Source organism: Rissa tridactyla, chromosome 1 (assembly GCF_028500815.1).
Source record: "Rissa tridactyla isolate bRisTri1 chromosome 1, bRisTri1.patW.cur.20221130, whole genome shotgun sequence".
NCBI lineage: Eukaryota > Metazoa > Chordata > Aves > Charadriiformes > Laridae > Rissa > Rissa tridactyla.
In genome coordinates, this window is record NC_071466.1 from 68,790,324 (window position 1) to 68,810,502 (window position 20,179).

The 20,179-nt window shown below is 46.9% G+C and overlaps 1 protein-coding gene across 1 annotated transcript; it reads right to left on the minus strand.

The window, feature by feature from the left end:
* On the minus strand, positions 1-6,932 carry ATP4B (ATPase H+/K+ transporting subunit beta). The gene is made up of 7 exons (XM_054220299.1): positions 6,821-6,932; positions 5,199-5,327; positions 3,930-4,043; positions 2,937-3,136; positions 1,549-1,605; positions 318-410; positions 1-162 (listed from the first exon to the last, which is right to left on the minus strand). The coding sequence occupies exons 1-7, from the start codon at positions 6,930-6,932 to the stop codon at positions 1-3; spliced, it is 867 nt and encodes a 288-aa protein (XP_054076274.1).
* Positions 6,933-20,179: the final 13,247 nt, after the last annotated feature.

Here is a 20,179-nt window from a genome sequence, read left to right on the forward strand (position 1 = left end):
TCAGTCTTCTATTTTCAATTTAAATTCCACTTTTCCTTCATACGGATCATGAACGTTATCAAAGGTAATTCCAGCTCCAATGATTTTGCACACTATTTTAAGTTCGACATTCCTCGTGATGTTGAGAAATTTCACAGCTACCAAAGGATTGCTGTAGCTGGGCTAGGAGGAAAGAAAAAGAAGTACTTTAACTTTAGACTACCGGTTTAAAAATAAAAGTTGTAAAATTAGCCCCCTCTCTGATTCTTGTGAGATTGGAGAGATGCTCCATCCAAAGATAATGAAGAAAAACGATACCGAAGTCGATGAGGACGCACCTGTGCCTTTTTTCCGTAGTAGGGGAAGTAGTGCAGGTTGAAGGTCCCGTTCAGGGGGTAGTAGTCCACCTCCAGCGGGCGAGACTCCTCACCCTGTTTGTAAAGCAAGAAAGCAGCTCTGTTGGCCGGGCAATTGTAAGCCAGCCCCGGGCAAGTGTTTTGCAGCTGCTAAAAGCTGCGCAGCGTGGATTAAAACTCCCAAGCTCAGCAGCCTGTTTAGCGCCGGTCTTATTTTTATTTTTCAAACGAAAGTGGAAATGTCCTGCTGTTACTATTGCCAGGAAAAAGCGGCAAGTGTTCTTTTACAGCAGTTGTGAATTGAGTCAACGGGGACCTGCTGAAAAGAGCCTGAAGGGGCTGCTCTGAGGCGTGACCTTCGCTAGCGGGAGCTGAAAGCAAACGGCAAATGTTCTTTGCAGCACGGAAAAACAAATTTTCAGGCGATTTAAAATAAAGCAAACTTTTTTTTTGGTTGTTCCTAGGCTGTCTGCTGGTGCAAGAAATTGCACAGAACTGAGAATATTCCCGGTATTTGGCCAGAATGATCAAGAAAAGTGTGTCTAGGAGATTGAGGGCGATCATCCTCCCCCTCTACTCTGCCCTGGAGAGGCCTCATCTGGAGCACTGAGTCCAGTTCTGGGCTCCCCGGTTCAAGAAGGACAGGGAACTGCCGGAGAGGGTACAGCAAAGGGCTACCAAGATGATTAGGGGTCTCGAACACCTCTCTTATGAAGAAAGGCTGAGGGACTTGGGTCTTTTTAGTCTGGAAAAAAAGAAGACTGTGAGGGGATCTTATCAATGCTTATAAATACTCAAAGGTTGGGTGTCAGGAGGATGGGGCCAGGCTCTTTTCAGTGGTGCCCGGGGACAGGACAAGAAGTAACGGACACAAACTTGAACACAGGAAGTTCCATCTCAACATGAGGAGGAACTTCTTTACTTTGAGGGTGGCAGAGCACTGGAACAGGCTGCCCAGAGAGGTGGTGGAGTCTCCAACTCTGGAGACATTCAAAACCCACCTGGATGCGCTCCTGTGCAGCCTGCTCTGGGTGACCCTGCTCTGGCAGGGGGGTTGGACTAGATGATCTCCAGAGGTCCCTTCCAACCCTACCATTCTGTGATTCTGTCATTTCCAAAGCAGCATGGTAATATTTCTGCTTGTAGTTGCACTTCACTTGCTATCAGAGCTGAAGTGCTTGAAATTTTTTAGGCTCGGACCTCATACACTTACCACGTATGTGCAGTCCACTCTTGGCGCAGTGCCATTGCCAGGGAAAAATTTGATAATCTGAAATCGAAAACGCACATTCACTGATCTTGAAAATTGTTTCAAGGTAAAACCAAACAATTAACTGAGCTTCGGATGCTGCTTAATGTGGTTCTGCCTAAGGCAAACGGATCACCTCACCTTATGTACCTGGGTGAAAAAAAAACGTTGTGGCTGGATATTTAGGAATCAGGACTCGGAGCTGCCCAGGATGGGCACTGCAGGGAGGGTCTTTCCTGGCTGCACCTCCTGGCACGTCCAGCTCATTTGCCCCCCTGTACTGCTTGCTTTTGGCCAGGGATCTCTTTTCAGCAGCTGGTTGAGTGAAAATAAAGGAAAAGCTGAATCCCTGTGCTTTTCATCATATGCCTTGTTAGAATACTTTGGCTTTAGCAGAAACTCTTCGTCCCATTTGATCCTACAAAAATAGTGGGGTGGCGTCCTGTAGCAGCGAAGATGAAAGGAGGTAAAGCCCCCCCAGGCACTATCCCCGCTCCTTTCCCCTGCCGGGGCTGGCGTGCAGCCTTGCTGAAGGAGGCAAAGGCTTTTCGGGGGGAAAACCCACCATTTCACCTCTCCTCTCACAGCTGGGCCTTGCACAGATTCTTAAAAATGTTCATTGCCCGAGTCTAGGTTGCAGGCCCAACCAAAAGTGAAGTGATCTTGTCAGTCAGGAGCTAGTGGAGAATATGAACTCTTCACTTCGTACTGAAATGGAACTAGAAGGCTCGGAATCTTACCTGAAAACAAAACTAAAATGCTTATGCCTTTGTCTATGTTCAGAAGAAATTAAACGAGGCATGCAAGATTACTTTTTTCTTCTTATCCAAAAAAATGCATTGATGGTTTTCACCGAAAAAAAAAAATATCCACCAGGTTTGAATTTTGTTTTTATAGGTTCTGCTAAAGATTTTCTTTGCAGCCTGGAGAAATAAGGTGTGCGAGTCGCACCTCTCTGAAATCACGGCAGCTGCTGTCACACCTTCACGCCTTAGCTGAAGGCACAGGACCGCAGCATTGCAGAATGGAGGTGTTCTACGTACGACTTTGTCGGATGAGTGCGCTATGAGATGCTAACAAAACTAAACGAAACCCAAAGCTTCAGAGTCAGTCGGTTTAGGGAGCGCTTTACCCTACGTTATTTTCCTAGGGGTGGTGATCAAGTCTCACTATTTCTTTAGTAACTCCAGAGATGTCTTGGGAAAAGCGCGTGGATTTGTCTTCCCAGTACAGAGCAGAGAGTAGGTACCGTGGCAGCAGACAATGCATCAGCTCCCGAGCGGGCACTTGAGCTGTCGGGGTTTTTTTTTTGGTGAATTCTTTTCCATTCAGCACCTTGAGCTTGTACTTACCCTGTTCATTTTTATGATAAAACAGGGTTGTCCTTCTGGAAATCCAAAAGTAGGATCTGTGATGCCAGAGCAGTTCTGAAGCATATCTGAGGTAAATTTGCAGGAGAGTTTTGTTTTATTTGGGCCATCAAAGGTGTCCTGGATGAAGTATGTGTCGCTGGTGCAGTTGATGTTCAGGCGCTGAGCAGCTGGCGTATATGCTAGGTGTGTGAAGGAAGAAAGGAAAATTGCCCTCTGAAGTTTTTCATATATATAAGTTACACATCCCAATATCAGGCTGGAGGTTGTGTCATGGGAGACTGTACTTCAAGTGAAGTTGGGGTTAGATGGAATGAGGAAATTTTAAATTGTTTGGGATTTTTTGTGGGGGTTTTTGTTTTGCAATACTGAGGCAAAGCAAAAAAAGAGATCAGATTGAGTTAAGGCGGGCAATTTGTGTTGATAGCTCCATATAAAGTCAATTTCAAATACAATTTTTCTCAATATGTGTGTGAGAAACACAGAAATATGATATTAAGGCTCAAAAGGAATCTAAACGTATTAAGATATAAACAGGCAAATGGAGCACCTAACCTGCTTTGACTGTACTCTCTGATGACATTATGCAACAGCTTCATAAGACTTATTACGGCACTTTGATATTTGTAGTCATGGACAGTATGAGATCAGTTTAGATGAGACTAGTTTTGAAGACCTTTTTCCTCCCTCTTCCTTCAAACTTTCTATTGGCCTATTTTATTAAGGCTATTAGGATTAAACACAGTAAAAGCTCTGAAGCAAAGCTCTGCTTTAATAGGCATGTTTACGTGCGTTTGATTTATAGATTCATGAGGGGCTTTGCTCGTCCCTTTCAGAAGGTGCATTTTCCACTCAAAATCTGGGATTTCAAAAGGACAAATAGAAAATGGCAACGCTGACTTAAGGTCCTCAGACTTAATTCGGGAGATGCAGCAGCACATTTCTTAAATACTATACAGGAAACCTCATTTTTACCTGTCAGAAAAGTCCGAAGAGTTGTCACTAAACCTTCCCAGGTTTTGTTGTCGGACACGTTGTAATAAATTTGTAGTCCTCTATCCCCATAAACGTCGGGTCGTAACGTTACACCTTCATGGGGGAAGAAAAGGGAAGGCAAAGCAGAGGAGAGGTGCCAGGCACAAATTTGTTTATTTAAATTGACAATAGCAATTATGCTTCATCAAGACTCATTTCTGTACATGTACGAGATGCCCAGGCTTTGCTGGGGAGGATTTAACCACGTGTGGAAACCTTCTCAGCTGTGAGTTGTTCAACCGAAACCCTAAAGCTTTCGCTGCTGCTAAACTCTCGTCTTTTCACGTATATCCGTGCTGTTATCAGAACAGCTGCAAAATCATTCCAGCAATTGCACTGGATTTCCCCAGGCCTTGTTAAAAATAACAGTTACAATAGTCGCGTCAGGTTAAAGAAACAAATCGTACTGCAGTGTGAGAAATAGCTTTTGGAAAAGCCACGCTTGATATTTTACAGGCATTATTTTGCCAGCAAACACCAAACTTACTGAATATTGGGAAAGGAAACTTCAAAATTCAGTAACAGGCAGCAAGAATAATTTTTAGGGCTACAGCTTTGAAAAAGTCACTTTTTTCTTCCCATTGTAAAACCAAGCCATTACAGGGGTGGAGTTTTAGCAGTACGCGCTGATGATTTCTCACTGATACTGTCGTGTCCCTCCCCAGTCTCACTTCGTGTCCCACAAATCTTTATTCCTAATCCCATGTGTCTTTGTCTTACTTTTACTTGCTTTGGCTGCTGGCAAATCCCATCCCAGCGGGGAGGGATTCCTGCTCTCACGGGGATTTTCCATGCTGCTGACAAGCGTAGAAATACCCGCCCCCCCCTCCCAGGCTGCTCGCCCCAGCTCCCCTCTGTCTTGCCGGGTGCCCCAAAACCCACCAGGCTGCTGGGGGGGCTGCAGCAGAAACCAGGGTTTCCCCAGGGGCTGACCCTTGCCCACAGGGAGAGAAGGTATAGATTTGTATATATTTATATTTTTTTTAATATCTATATATACAAATATATAAAAATGAATAAATGGAATAAATGTGCCGATATTTTTTTTTTTAAGTGTTTTCAGGCGGAGGTTAAACTTTGCGGGGCTCGCCTGGGGACATTTTATTGAGCTGATTTATTCCATGTTTGTCTCCCCTCGTGCCCGGGCTCTGCCGATGCCACTCAGCCCAGCCCGGCCCCGGGTAGCAGCCTGACGGACCCTGGCAGTACCTGGGGATTTCAGCTGGTCTTGGTAATCCGGCTCGTACGGATTCACTGTCCTCATTAAAGAATAAATGGAGAGCGCGAACAGCCCCGACATCACCACGTAGAAAGCCAGGTAGTACAGGCTGATCCACACTGTGGAAAAAAAAATGAGGGTAAAATTCCATTTTTAAAGCAAGGCGGTGCAGTGCAGTGATCCCTCCGCGGCCGGGACTGTCCCAGCAGGAATAGCCATTGCTTTCCTGCCCTTGGCCTTGGGGTGGTTTTCCCTGCGAAGGGACTGGTGTTTTGGGTGTTTTTCTCTACATCAGAAGAATATTCTCCTAGAAAAATTTCTTCTAGGAAAAAAACCCAACCTGATCTAGTTGAAGACGTCCCTGCTTACTGCAGGGGGGTTGGACTAGATGGCCTTTAAAGGTCCCTTCCAACCCAACACATTCTATGATTCTATGAAAAATTTGGCTGTAAATTTGTCCACTTTTACAAGGATTTTTGAAGTAGTTGGTGCTTAGATCAGATTATTTGAAGCTTAAAAGATTGTGTGGCTTCTTGAAGTAACTTCACCTATTAAGACCATTTATCTGCTTATTACACATGGACTAAGTGGCACAGCCGAGGTATTTCTTTGACGAAACCAAGTTGTTCCGTGTGTTATTTGGATGACAGATGTCAGTATTTCAGGTGTGTTGATTTTAGATCCGTATCACCTCACTGCCTTTTACATCTGAAATCATCCGCAGCAAAATGTGTTACCTCGCTACTTTATTCTGGTGTGAGATGTAGAACAACGCTGTGTTTCTGTCTGTGTGTGCGTAACGTGCCTTACACACCGCTGGTGCCCTACAAGCAGCCAGCGAGTATTTTGGGGGGGCTGTCAGAAACCACTCCCTGTAATCATCGGTGCTTCACAGAATCTCTTCTCTCCAAAGTAGAAGGACTCACGTTTTGGTTTGATTTTCTGTAAAATTCTCGTTTTAAGAATGGCAGACAAGCTATGCTCAAGGGCATCACGGCAGAAAAAAATCCCCTGGAAACTTGGAGCTGCTCTTACGGTCTGTGGGAAGAGCAGGGACCTTCCTTATGATGGTCAGGGCTGCCCTTCCCAGGATGTAGATCGGAAAACACATCGTCATCGTAGACACAAGTTTGCATTAGCACGCGGGGATAAGAGAGGAGATCTACTGAGCAGACAATAATGTAGAAAGGAATTTCAGAAAAGCAAAACGCGTTTCCAGGGAATTGGGCAAAACCCACCAATTTAGCAAAATTCTCTGTATACCAGAACCCCCTATAGCTGTCAATGTCAGAACCATACTGTAGTCATCCCCCTTAGCTATTAGTAAGTTAACTCAATGTGTTAAGTTTTGTCCTTTTGAAGTGTTTGATCCAAAATCAGTTTAAAGTCTTCTTACGTTTGCAGGAACTACTCGGATCGATGTTTCGATCTAATTGCCTCAACTTACAGGGCCACTCTAATAGTGGCTGAGAAGCATATATGAGAACCGATCTTTTCAACAATTACAGCACAGCTACCGGTACATGATGTCCCATTCATTAGGATGACCCCTCCCCCCAAGATTTTTAAGCCTCCCAGAAGGAAGAGAAGACTCTTGCGTGTGAAAACCTACCCCAGTTAATTAAGGTCCTTCCCATAAAGAGCTTTGTTTCTGGATTCCAGACAAATCGACGAAAATTTTCCATCCGTTCGCTGCAGGTCTTTTTTTCATTTAAAGTTGCCATTTTCTCACAGAATTTCCCCAAAACGTGTCCTCCTTGGAAATGAAGAAATTCAACTGGTGCCCAAACAGTCGCCCAAGAAAAACGCTTTGGTTTTTATACCTTCTTCTCCGCTGAAGGTCACCGAGATCACTTCCTATACCGATGAAAGCCCCTGCTCACCACTATCAACCTGCAGCAGATACAATTCTTTATAAAGGGTGTTGATAACGCTGGTGCTGAGGCCGGCACAGAAAAGTCAGTTCCTATCAAATGCCCTTCTCCTTTCTCTTGACTGCCTTAGCAGATCGGCGGAGTTACGTGTTTTGCCAAGTGCCCGTAGCGCTTGCGATAGACTTGGTGCGATAGCTCTTATCAGAGCAGATAAAGCGAAGGAGAACTCGTTTCTCTCTCTGGGTTTTCTTTTCTTCGCTTTTTTCAATTAACCTGCAAATCGCAGATATAATTCTCCCACTGCAACCTGTAGCCATCTGCTGGGATATATGGCACTGGATATATATGGATATATGGGAGTGAGAGGGGGAAAAGCGCCGTTTCCCAGAGTGTTTGCCGTGTTGCGCAGCAGGGGAAATTAAGGTCAATGTTTTCCTGTTTTCTGTGGGCAATGTTTTTATGTGATCTCTGACGATGCAAACTCAGCTCCAGAGGGTATCCCCACCTTGGTTACTGCCTGTCTCTGCCTGCCTTATAGGTCTTAATTGGACCCCCGTAATGTTAAACCCCCAAATCACCCAGTGAATTCAGCAGGACCAGGGTTTCATCCCTTTTAACTGGGTGTATTGGTGTGCCCTGCCTTTCACTCACTTCACAGGATGTTGAGGGCAAAATCTTTAAAATGGGCGCAATCTTTAAAATGGGCACATATCTCAGGTTAGCTGAGAGACTAGGGATTATTTGGACGTTGCGACAGCCGTAACTGAGCCCATCAGCTGGAGTAATACGGCAGGGTTGTTCTGTCAGCTAAAAAATGCTGAGTTTCTGAACGTAGAGAGGGATTTATTGTGCTTTTCTGCCTTAGATCAAGCAGTGTGATAGTTTAGCGTAATGGCCACCAATTTGGGGTGATTTAACGTGTTTTCAGATGATGAAATAGGAGTCAGGACCAGTAAAAGAAAAATAAGATTTACAGACGTTTGACCAATTTGTATTTCCCATAGAAAGGAGCGGGCAATGAACAAAAAGGTGCTTTCGGTCATTACACCATGAACTGGCTGATATTTAGGACAAATATGCGGGTTTTTTTTTCAATTTAAAATAAGATAAGGAGATTGGGCAGTGGCCTGAAAATGATGAAAATTAAACAGGTGCCCAGATGTTAAAAGACTTGTGGAGGTTCCCACGTAGAGGTTTCAGAAATGGGATCAGAGGCATGAAGAGGGGAGGGGGAGAAGCAGGGAGGGAAGCAGCGTGTCTTCAACGGGATTTAACTTTTTCTATATTGAACAGGAGCCCCTCGGGTGAATCCGGTGGAGGGGAGCAGCTGGAGTCAGCAGGGGGCAAACATCGCTACAGGAGGCGAAGCGGAGCCGCTCAAACCTTAGGAGTTCTTACTCTAACAGAACAGAGGCCAAGGATTTCACCTCTTCTCTCTTATATTATATCCCGCCTGTTCCCATCTATCGTTGGCTGGGGAACCTAAAACTCTGTGTAGCGTGAAGGAGACGGTAAAACTGTGAGGGCAGAGCTGCCTGTGGGAGGGCGAGTTCACCGGGACCATGCGGGCAATGGGAGAGGAGCAGCGTCGGCTGCTTTCATCCCAAAGCGGTCAAAGAAATTTGCCAGGATTTGCCTATCACAGAACAGGCGGGAAAATGGCAGCTGAAGGAAAGGAAAGCCAGATTTCAAATGGAGAGGGTGGGCCTGGCTGCTTTTAATGCTGTAACCTGTACATGATCTGCTAATCTAGATTCGGCAGTGCCGGCTACATAAGGCAAGAGTAAGGAAACTAAATGATTCAAGTGGATGATTTAAATTTAATTTCCTTATTTCTAAACTGGGGTTAGTAATGTTCAGTGAAAAATGAAAATGAAAAGGCACCGAGTTAACAGCAGTATCTAGAATAAAAGGTAAGAATAAAGCGGAACAATATGACGGGTGGAACCCTGCTCTGACTAGAAGCTCCAAAAACACAAATTAGATAAATGCATTAACTGCATTAATATAAAAGCATAAATTGAATTAGTATAATTTTTTCATATTCTTATTGTATAATGTTACGTACATAATTTCAACTGATGCAGAAATTAAATACATAAATATATTAGAACCAATAAATTACAGAAATGCATTTACATAAAAAACAGAAATAAGAAAAACAAAGTCATATAACAGCAGGCAGTTATATTAAGATGGTTTCTGTCGTAGATTTCTCCTCCGGTATTGGAAATTGTTAATGAAAATGTCAGATATTTCTCAGTGAAAATGAAAGATGTCAGTATTCGGTGAGTGATTCATCAGCAAATATGAGCTGAGAAACTTGCTCATATTGAAGAAATCACCAGGAGATTTGAGCCAGCGGTGAACTTAAAGCCTAGACCTGCTTGTGGATGTGGTGCCCTGTGGGCCACCAGCCAACTGCTCGGGGCAGTCGCCCCGTGCTTGTGAACAGGCGCTTCCTATTTGACACTGGGTGGATAACTGCAGAAACAATTTTCATTAAAAACTACATTTCACTTGCATGATTTCTAAATATAATTAAAGAAATGGGATTGGTTAGAAAATAAGTAACTCCTCATCAAGTGCACAACTCCTCCTGGAAGCTGTTTGCAAGCACATGGAAGACAAGAAGGTGGTTGGGATTTACCAAGGTTGCTCTGTGCCCACCAGCCTGGCTGGTTTCTCCTGTGAGATGAGTGGGCTGGTGGGCAAAGGCGGGGGTTTCCAATTCGACGTCATCCCATCTGATGTCAGCAGAACTTGCGATGCAGCAGGCAGATGGGGAGCTGTGCATCAAGTGGACCAGGGTGGGTAGATGGTAGCTGGGCAGCCGGGACCACAGCACAGTGATCAGCAGGTGGACATCCATCTGCAACCAGTATGGAGCGGTGTCCCTCAGGGGCCAGCACTGGTGCTGGGGTGGCTTAATGTCCTCATTAACCATGGACACCACGGTGTGGTGGTCGACACGCTGGAGGGCAGGGCTGCCACTCAGAGAGATGTCAATCAGCTGCGGAGGGGCCCTCCAGACCGTCCTCAGCTCAGCAAGGGCAGCAGGACAGCCCCATGGCAGAGGACAGGTGGGACAGGACCAGTGGCTGAGGGACAGTGGCACAGGAGAGGACTTACATGGGCTCCGCTGAACAAGAATTTGACCATAAGTCAGTAGTGCACCCTTGCAGCAAGGAAAACGAACCACATACCAGGCAGCATGAAGAAGAGCGCAGCTGAGAGGCTGAGCAAGGGGTTATTCCCCTTCATCCAGCACCCACCAGGCCACATCTGGGGCTCTGTGTCCAGGGCTTGCTCAGCGGCAGGGGAAGGCTGCAGGGAGATCCTACTGCTGTCTTCGATGGCCTACAGGGAGGTTATAGGGTCAAGCTCTTCTCTGAGGAGCACAGCAAAAGGACAAGAGGCAGCAGACCCAGGTGGCAGCCAAGGAAACTCCAGCGAGCTAGGAGGTGAAAGCTTTTCTCCATGAGGGTGGTCACTGCAGGAACAGGAGCCCCAAGAGGTGGTGCAGTCTCCATCCTTGGAGACACTAAAAACCCAGTGGGGTGCAACGCCACCCCACCTGGTCTACCCTTGGGGCTGGCCCTGCCTTGGGAGGGGGTTGGACTAGGTGACCACCAAAGGTGCCTTCCCACACAGACTGTCCTGTGCATCTATGATCCTAATCTATTTTTAATTAGCAGGATGCAAACCAGAAAAGGACACCTAACACTGAAAACCTGCGATAGTGTTGTTACATGGCAACACTTTGCGTTTCTGTGTTTGTCACTTTCAGGTCTGTTGCTGGAATTCACGAAAACAAGTGTACACTGCGCCGTCTTCGGTGTCACGGGAACGACATGATGTTGGAGGTCCTACAGTCCCAGCCAGAAAGGACGGAGAACCCATGCAACAGCCCCGAGCAGCTCTGCTCCTCTCTCCCTGAGAGCTCTCCTGTCGCACAAACTCAGCGTAGCCGTGGGTGTCAAAGCCTTGGTGGCTGCTCTGCATCATGCCCGTCGAACCTCAGCGATCACACACGCCCCACCGCCAAAACCCACGCAGGCATCGTTATTTCCCCTCCTTGTGCAGAGCTGCCAGAGAAGGACTGGTTTTCTACCTGCGGTTGGTGGCCCCTGAGGGCTGTGTGTGAACATCTTCTGACTACCTCGGGAGAGGCAATTCAGAACAACAGGCCCTGCACCCACGAGCGTGTGTTCTCTGCACAGGGATGACCTCTGCTGAAAAATGCTTAGAAAAAGCTAAACATCACAGGTTTAGGAGGCAGCACATGAGGGCTACGATGTATTAGTAATGTTGTTGTCCTATAAGCACCTGTGCATTGTTAAGTGTTGACTTCTTTGCTATTTCTTTATTTTCTTCTCCAGTTCTAACTGAGAACATAGAAATACAATATTCTATTCCAGGCTACTTCATCCAAATGAGAATTTTTTTTTATTTTTTTTTTTGCAGGTTGATGTCTAATCAAAATCAGGACAAATCACTTGCTTTTGGTTTAGGATAGATTAGTTGGTACGTGCTTGCTCTGTGTGACGCCCTCAGGAGTAGTAATTCCCCCCATTTCTGAGTCCGTCCGCTCAGTCCCTGGGAGCAGGGATGTGCTCCTTGAGGAGCTCCCATGGCTGCTCCCGTGACACAGCAGCGGGGTTGGTTGCACATGGGGACGGGGGTTTCCTCGGCAGACACCGCATTGCCCGGCCAGGGAGTCTGTCCCATTACCCTGGCCAGGGCAGAAGACATGCTCAAGCTTAAGCCCCCAGCCTGACACTGAACTGACCCAAAATGGACCAGTTTAAAATTTCAGGAACTTTTTATTTTTTGCATATTTTGACATTTCAACCTTTTCTCCTGTCAGGTCTGGTTAAAGGCTACAAACTGCTGCCCAGTCTCCCCGTTGTTGCTGCCACTGGAGTCACAGTCCCTCACCTGCCCTCCCTCTCCATCCTCTCCATCTTATTGCCCCGCTCACAGCTCCTCCTGCCTCAGCAGGTGGCTTCATTCCTTCTGGGAGGTGAGTCCATCAGGGTGACCGTGACTGTGTCCCCTTGCTTGTGTGTGTGCAGGCATGTGACAGTCATTTGCAATCACAGCTCTTCTTCCATACCCACAGTGATTCACTGAATCTGGAAACTCTGGTCAGACTTTGCATGGATTTAAATGTGCTTTGAAGCATTCTTCTGCAAAGTTGCACTGCTTTTGTAAAGCTTCTCTCACCGCTTGTGTCATAGGTGAAGGGAAGACTTGAAACTCTTTTCAGGCAGGGAGTGCCCCAGCAGAAGGAAACCATAACTTGTTTCTGGGGCAGCTTGACCTCAACATTGAAAAATATAAAATTTCCAGGTTTATGTTTATTACACAGCTTGCCTTAAAAAACAAAAACAAAAACAAAAACAAAAACAAAAACAAAAACAAAAGCAACACAACCAACCAAACAAAAACAAACAAAAAACCCCAAACCAACAAAAAATAGCATATATAATTCACACAATAAAGGTAGAATTGGATGACAGGACTCCAGGAGTGCAACCACTGCTAAAGAAAAGCTGCAACAAGCCCAGTCACCCACATGGCTCAGTCACAGCTGGGGTGGGCACCATCCTGGCCAGCTCTGGCTGCTGGGTGGGTTCGGGGATGCTGAGTGCTGGGGTTGCCCCCGAAGGCAGCATGGGCATCTCTCTTCAACCCAGGGTGTTTTCTTCCCTCATGCCCTTGCATGGCACCTGCAGGTAGGCAACAGGTGCCCTCTGTTTCATGTCAAAAAAAGTCCCCTGATGAGCTGCCTGGTGCACTGCCCTCCCCTCTGCCAAGACCTAGACCTGGAAAAGCATGCAAAAATATTGATTATGTCTTTGGTGGGGCCAAAGAGGCACCAGAAGGGGCCTGGAGGGGACACAGGGCTGTGTGCTGCGTGCCGTGGACATGGGCAGCCTGCTCCTGAGCCAGGCACAGCCATGTTGCCTTCACGGGCTCATCCCCTGTCCCTCTTCTACTTCACAGCAGCAGAGACCATGACAAGAGAAGGACCATCAAGAGCTGCACCTTCTTATGTGCACGAGTACTGAGCGTAGAAATTTCCCATTGGGAACTTGGGGATTTTCCACCTCCCTGCAAACAGATTCAGAACTTGGTGTTTCCCCTGAAAGCCTGGAGGAAAAGTTTGGGATGAAAGGAGCAAATATTTATAATGACAGATTTTTCCTTTGATTTTTTTTTCTGAACGATGAGTGAAATGTGGCTGCATGGAGCTGATTAAAGGCCTTGATATCTTTATTTACCCACTGAATTGCACAGGAGACCAGAGGAACCTCCCTCTTCTCATCTCCTGCCACGTGAGGCAGATGAAGTACTGGAGATGTAAAGCTGTGAGCATAGGGCACTGGCGCCCGCATGTGAGGATGCAGCAAACATGGGCGGAAAGTGGGGGTGAGAAACCTGCTGGAAGAGCAGGAGGGGGAAGCGTTGGTGCACGGAGCTGAAATCGGAGCTCCCATGACACGCCGGCCACGTGGGACAGCTGAGCCATGGGCACAACCCATATGCAACTGGGACAAAAACGGGATTCTCATGGGAAGTTTGTGCGTGTGAATGAAAATGAGCACTGCCTGTCTGAAGAGGTTTATCAAGGCAGGATAGAGCAATGGCTACTCCATGGGCTCTGCTGATGGGATCCTGGCCACTGCAGTAATTTGTCAGGACACTTGTTACTGACCAGTGGACAACTCTTCATGTCCCCACAGGAAGGTTGCTGGTCTGAGAACCCTCTTGCTGTAGTCCATCAGGATTCAATCGGTGCCCGCTTTCTTCATCCGACCGTGCAGGGCTGCCTGTCAGCATCCAGCACTTGCGGCCAGCCCTGGTCCCTTTGCTGTGCCAACTCCTCAGCCTGGAGCCTTTTGTCGTGTTTAATGTACCCAGAACTGCTCGAACAGGGACTGCTGTTTGCTTTCCCTGGCTGGTATTTAACATCTGCATCACTGACCTTGGGCTGGCCACTGAAGGGAAGGACAGCCGAGGGAGAAGGTCGTGCAGGAGCATGGGGGGGTGTCACAAGGCTGGAGGTGAGACCATGGCCAGGCTTCCCCTCCCGGGGTGGGCAGCAGCACTGGCACCAGTTTTGAGAGGAACTTGGGGCACACTCGTGGTGACAAACAGGGCTAGGCAGTCTCCATTGCATTTTCCCTCTCTTGCTGACCTAGGCACCAGCAGGGAGAAGCCTGGGCTCAGGGAGGTCCAGAATCTCCAAGAAAGTAATGGAGAATGTGTTTGGGAAAGCTGTGCTGCTGTAATGGCAGGTAAGCCAAATTTGTACGTGCAAAGAGGGAGGTGAAGCCCCTTCCTCTCCCATTACTCAAGCAAACTTGAGTAATAAGCTTGAAGGCCACTTCTGGAGCACCCTGCCTTAAAGGTTAGATCCAGCCTAAGACATTATCCCTGGGAAATGTTGCCCTGGGCAGACCTGGATGCTGGCATACCTCAGCCAGCGTAGGCTAAGCCTGCTTTACGCAGAGCTCCCTACAAGCCGTACTGGCTTGAGCTGCTTTAGGTTTGCCCGGCACCAAATGGGAGCTCCGTGTCAATGTTAATAAAACATTAACTTATCCGCTCATGGTAACGGCACCGATTCCTCCCTCCTGCAGAGTCTGTGCAGGAGGGGGTGGTGGTGAGGGATACCAGGAGGGACAGGTCACTGCCTGCTGCCTTAATGGAGCCCCGCCAGTGCCATACTGGGTGGGCAGCCTGCAGGTCCTGGAGGCTCCATGCCGCTGCCCCTCCAAGCACCATTTCAGCCCAGCTCCCCAAAAGAGGTGTTGTCCTGATTTCAGCTGGGATAGAGTTAATATTCTTTGTAGTGATTGCTGTGTTTCAGGTTTAGTGTGAAAGGAGTGTCAATAATGCATATTGTTTTAGTTGTTGCTAGGTCATGTTTATACCATTCAAGGACTTCTTTCAGCTTCTCTTAGAAGCTGAGAAGGAGCACAGACAGAACAATGGAATGGCCAATGGAATATTCTGTACCGTAGAAGTCATGCTCGGTATATAACTGGGGGTTGGCCAAGGGGTGGGAATCCATGATCACTGCTCGGGTCGGGTTGGGCAACCAATTCACCAGGTGTTGCGAGTGACTTGTGTCTTGTGTATTCTTTTTCCATTATTATTATTATTGTCATTTTCCTTTTCTGTTTTTGGTCTATTAAGCTGTCTTTATCTCAACCCATGAGTTTGGGGGCTTTTTTCTCTTTCCCTCCTTTTCTCCCTCTTCTCCCTATTGTTCTGGGGGTGGGAAGGGGGAGTGAGTGAGAAGCTGCATGGTCCTAGCTGCTGGCTGGGGTTAAACCACGACAAGTATGCATGGTGTGCTGCCTCGGTGCCTACCTGGTGTGCGGCATGAACAGCACCATCCAGGAGGAAAACCCACCCTGCTGTACTGGGACATAGGAGGAGGCTCCCGTGAGCTTCCGTTGGCTCCCTCCCTGCTGTGCCTGGGTGTCACTGATGGGGCCACCCGTTAGAGCTGGCATTTGAGGTGTATCTCCTGTGGGAGAAATGAGGATTATGCCCTTCCCTTCAGCCTGTGGCCATCTTCTATGTTAAAAGGTCAGTATCTGATCAGACATGCCAGGCTTACTCTGCCTTTGTCATGAGGACGGTAAAGAAAATTTTCTGAAAATTTCTGAAATATACAATGTAGAATGTAAGAGAAAGCAGCAAAAATCATTGTCAGTGCCTCGGACAGTGAAGCATGGTGAAGGGACGCTTTTTGTGTCCAGGGTTGTATTTTGTTTTGGAGTTTGTGGTTGCTTTTTGTGGTTTTTGTTTTGGTTTTTTGTTGTTGTTAAATCTGGCTTGTGTGTTTCACTAGCAATCCATCTCCTTTGCTTCCCTCCTGTGTTTGACAGGCTGATGAGAGAAAATGTGTTGGCATTTTTCAGACTTGGGGAACACAATTATTCTGCATTTGAGAATAGAGACATCAGATCTGCAGCCTGAACAATTTGGGGGAAGAAAACAGTGAAAACATCTTGGAGTCGAACTGAACTGATGTTCCCACTGTTTCCAGCCTCGGGGCAAGTGATAAAAGCAAGGGGGGAGTTTTGCAAAAACACAATGCCTGGCTTATGATAGCACAGCATGATCAGGGCTGTGGAAAAGGCAAAGCAGCCCCTCTTCAGGGCTGACCTACCTCTCACCTCGCTTTTCCAGAAGGAACTTGGCTGGTCTCTGCATTTCTGTCCTGCTCCTGTTTGTCCACAGGGTGCTGACCCTACCATGAGCCCAGCCAGTTCCCTTCACACCCCCTCTGCCTCCTGAGGAACTAAAGGAAATTATCGCTATGAAAACCTGCTAAATTGAACGTAAAAACAAACCTAGCAAAACCCAGTAATGTTCCTTTCGGACATGGCTGAGTGCCAAAGCCTGCTGTTGTGGAGGCAACATACTATTGCTCACGGTCTCTTTCAGATGATGGAGAGTAACGGGGTCCTTGGGAATATTAAACACGCCATGAAACTTCTCCAGCAGTTCTGGCTTCATCAGCTTTCACCGAAGGGATTTCTCTATCTGCACACGCTATCACAGGCCATAGAGTTTTATGCAGTGTTGCAAGGAAATAAGCCCCATGCCCAGCCACACACCCATCTGCAAAGCTGCACCCTGGCTCTTGTTAAACTCCAAATCCTGTTCATGGACAAAAAGGATGCTCATCAAGTAAAGCCAAGAACTTATTGTTAGTGTAACTGAAATCTTAGGGGTCTAATAATTATTACTCTAAATCTAGTTGTTGCAGGAAAGAATAATGATACAGTTAAAACTGTACACCCCTCTTTTAGCCTATACCCCTTTTCCTGATGTTACATTCCCCCTTTCCCTTCTCCTTGGGGTCCTGAGGTTGCTGGTGTCTTGCTGGTGGGTCTGGTGAGGCCTATGGTGAGCCATGAGCACCTGAAGTCCTGTGCCAGGAGCAAAGCGATGTCTGCATTGATGGCTTCTTTGGCCTTGCTCAAGGAACCACACGTGGTCATTTTTATGTTTGCAAACATGCTTTTGCACCTTGTTCTTCTTCACTGGTTCACTTCAAATTCGTTATGCGTGGTGTGTACTGTCTATGTTTTTACCGGTTATTGCGCCTGTTAGGCCTGGTTTCTCTGCTTTCGTCCTGAGCCCTGAAGCACCTTCTGCCCAGCTTCAGGCCACATGTCCTCACCTGCCCCTCCATAAGCTGTTGACAGTCAGGAGTGTCTATATAGGAAACTACGTCTATATCATACAAAGATAAAATACAAGTAAAGCAAACGTGCCAAGGACACCTGGTCCCCTAGAAAAACTGCTGCTACAACTAAACCAAGTAACCTGGAGTTGCTGGCAGGTTGAGAGAAGCCCAGACTCAGCACGCCTGAAGGACCACATTCCTGAGACTCATAGCCCAGCCCATGGCCAGCTGATGGCGACAGCAGCCCTGTACCTGGGCACCCCATCACCCCTGGGTAGGCCAGGCACCCCTGGGGACCACGGCACATGGCTGAGGGGCATTGTAGGTGGCAGGGACCCTTTAGCTGGAGGGAGAACCCATCACATTTAATTTATGGTGGGGTCAGCCTTCAAATCTGTCCAGGTGCTCCAGGCTGACCTTCTCCCCAGCTCTGGCCTCACCATGGCTGCAGTGGTACCACCACCTTGCGAGACATTGCTTCCCTTCACCTGTGTCTCATTCCTATATGCCTCCCTGCTTCAAAGAATGTTGAGATATTGCTTAGCCATGCTATTCATAATTTAATAACTCTTCAATCTTCGTAAGCCAGTTCTCCTACACTCTGTTGCTGACATTTTCCTTTGAACTTCTCCCAGTTTGTCAGTGTCTTGGGAGTAATAAGGTGCCCCAAATTGAATGGTGTTTGAGATGTGGCCTCACCGACCACAAACCCACTAAAATCAATGGCAACTGTGCTCATTGGCTTAAATTTACTTTGGGATCTGGCCCAAAGAGAAGAACACCGCTTTTCAGCTTGGTAACACGATGTCTCAGCACGAGCCACTCAGAATGACTTAGGGCTTTTTTTTTTTTTTTACACAGCCCTATCAAATTGCAAATTTGCATGTACTTACTATTCAGCAAATTCTCCAAATTGCTCTGAGTGCTGCTTCTTCTCACAGTCCTTCCTCCCATCAAATTTTAGCCATTCACATACTTGTCCTCTGGCTTAGTATCTTGTACTTTGCCACACTGAAATCGTGTTATTTTCTCCCCAAGTTACTAACCCTGCCAGACCTCCCTCTGCTCTTGCTCTGTCTTTGTTGCCGAAGTCCCCTGCGGAGAGGCTGACCACCTCTCTCGCATCGGTAGCAGATATGCCCTGATTCTCAGTTTTTAATTGAGATGAAGAAGTAACAACGCAGAACCTGGGTCTTAATTTTAAAGTGTGTTGCTTAGTCCTTGTCCAAACGTGTCCAAAAAGCTTCACTTTTAAAGGATACCCAGGTCAATCCCTGCACCTGGTTTTCAGAAAAAATGAACTCTGCACCCAGCAGAGCAAAGGCAAACTGCTACAACATTTGCTTACATGCTGTGGATAGGGGAAACTGTATGTAACAGCACTCAAGCGACACCTGCCATCATGCTGATGCATCACTCCCTTGTTCTGGTGCAGCAGGTCTCTCTATTACAAATGACATTCTTCCCATTCATGACCGCACTCTTCACCCAGCCTCTGCTAGGTAATTAATGACACTATTCAATAAATCCATCACTAACTGAGGTAGTGCATTACCAGTGACGTAATGGTAAGGAGGTAATGAAGTATCAGTTCCTCACTAAACCTACAGCGTATCTTTAGAGAGAAAGATCCCTTTGTTCAAGAGTATCCTCCTGGTTTACAGGAAAGCATGGATAAGTACAGATGACTGTTGAAACTCCTCTTTGGGAACAAGTTTTCAAATGCTTGTGAACTCATCTAATGGTTATTTCGCCTAGATCACATTATCAAAGTTTGCTTGGAGAAGTGCTACGTGAAACAATTTTAAAACCTCATCAGACCAAGATATACCACGTTTACCACCTGCCCTCCTAAGAAAAGCAAGAAATGAGGCTGGTCCATCATTTTCAGCGTGACTTAGATCACCCTATGGACTTGCAGGTATTTATAAACAGATTGTGCAATCCCTTTTCTAGCCTTTTCTAGACTTGCTTCCACAGGTCTTTCCTTTCTCTCTGTTTTTCAGCAAAGCCGATGTAGTCTTCCGATTCTCTCCCCCGTCCCGCCATGGGGGGAGTGAACGAGCAGCCGTGTGGTGCTTAGCTGCCAGCTGGGGTTAAACCATGACAGAGCCAAAGCTGGGCACCCCCTGAACATAGCGAAGACCCTGCCAGACCCAGGTGACAAGACGATTGTTTTTCTTTATCACGTCTTCAGAGCCTGGTCCTCAGCAGGCACCAATGGCTCCTGCCCTGCCCACAGAGAGCCCAACTGAGGTAAGGACCAGCCAGCTGCAATCGCCTGGAGGCATCAGAGTTTGTCTGCACACAGTGGGTTTACAAAGCCTTTGGGTGTGCTGTTTTGGACATTAACTCTGCGTCAGACGGGGCAGGGAAAGGTCAGCTTCAACCGCGTGAGAAATCAGTACCGAGTGGCAAGCAGTGTCTCCAGCTGTGGGTGTTAAAATACCATTGGGAAAATCTGCTTTTACAGATGCCCCTCATACTCATTGAAAATTCCCCTCAAGTATGCATGGCTGATTCCTCCTTTGTTGTCAATCTGAGTAACACCGTATTTGTTAAGAGCTAAATCTCCACAGGCCTTATTTCTGCTACTGGTGCCAGACAAATATATATATAAAATAATTTTTTTTTTTTTAATTAAATATATATATATAAAAAGGATTTTTTTCCAGGATGATAGAAGAAAATGAGGCCAGCTAGAAAGTGTAGAATTATCTTCCAGATTAACGACAGTGGTCGTTCAGTGGGTAATGAGCTCACTTTAGCATGCAGACATCCTTTTACACTCCCTGTCTCTCTAGAGCCGCTCAGCCGTCCTCCTGGCCTTGTTATAACAACAGACAGATGCTCTTTTAATTGACATGGCTCCTGT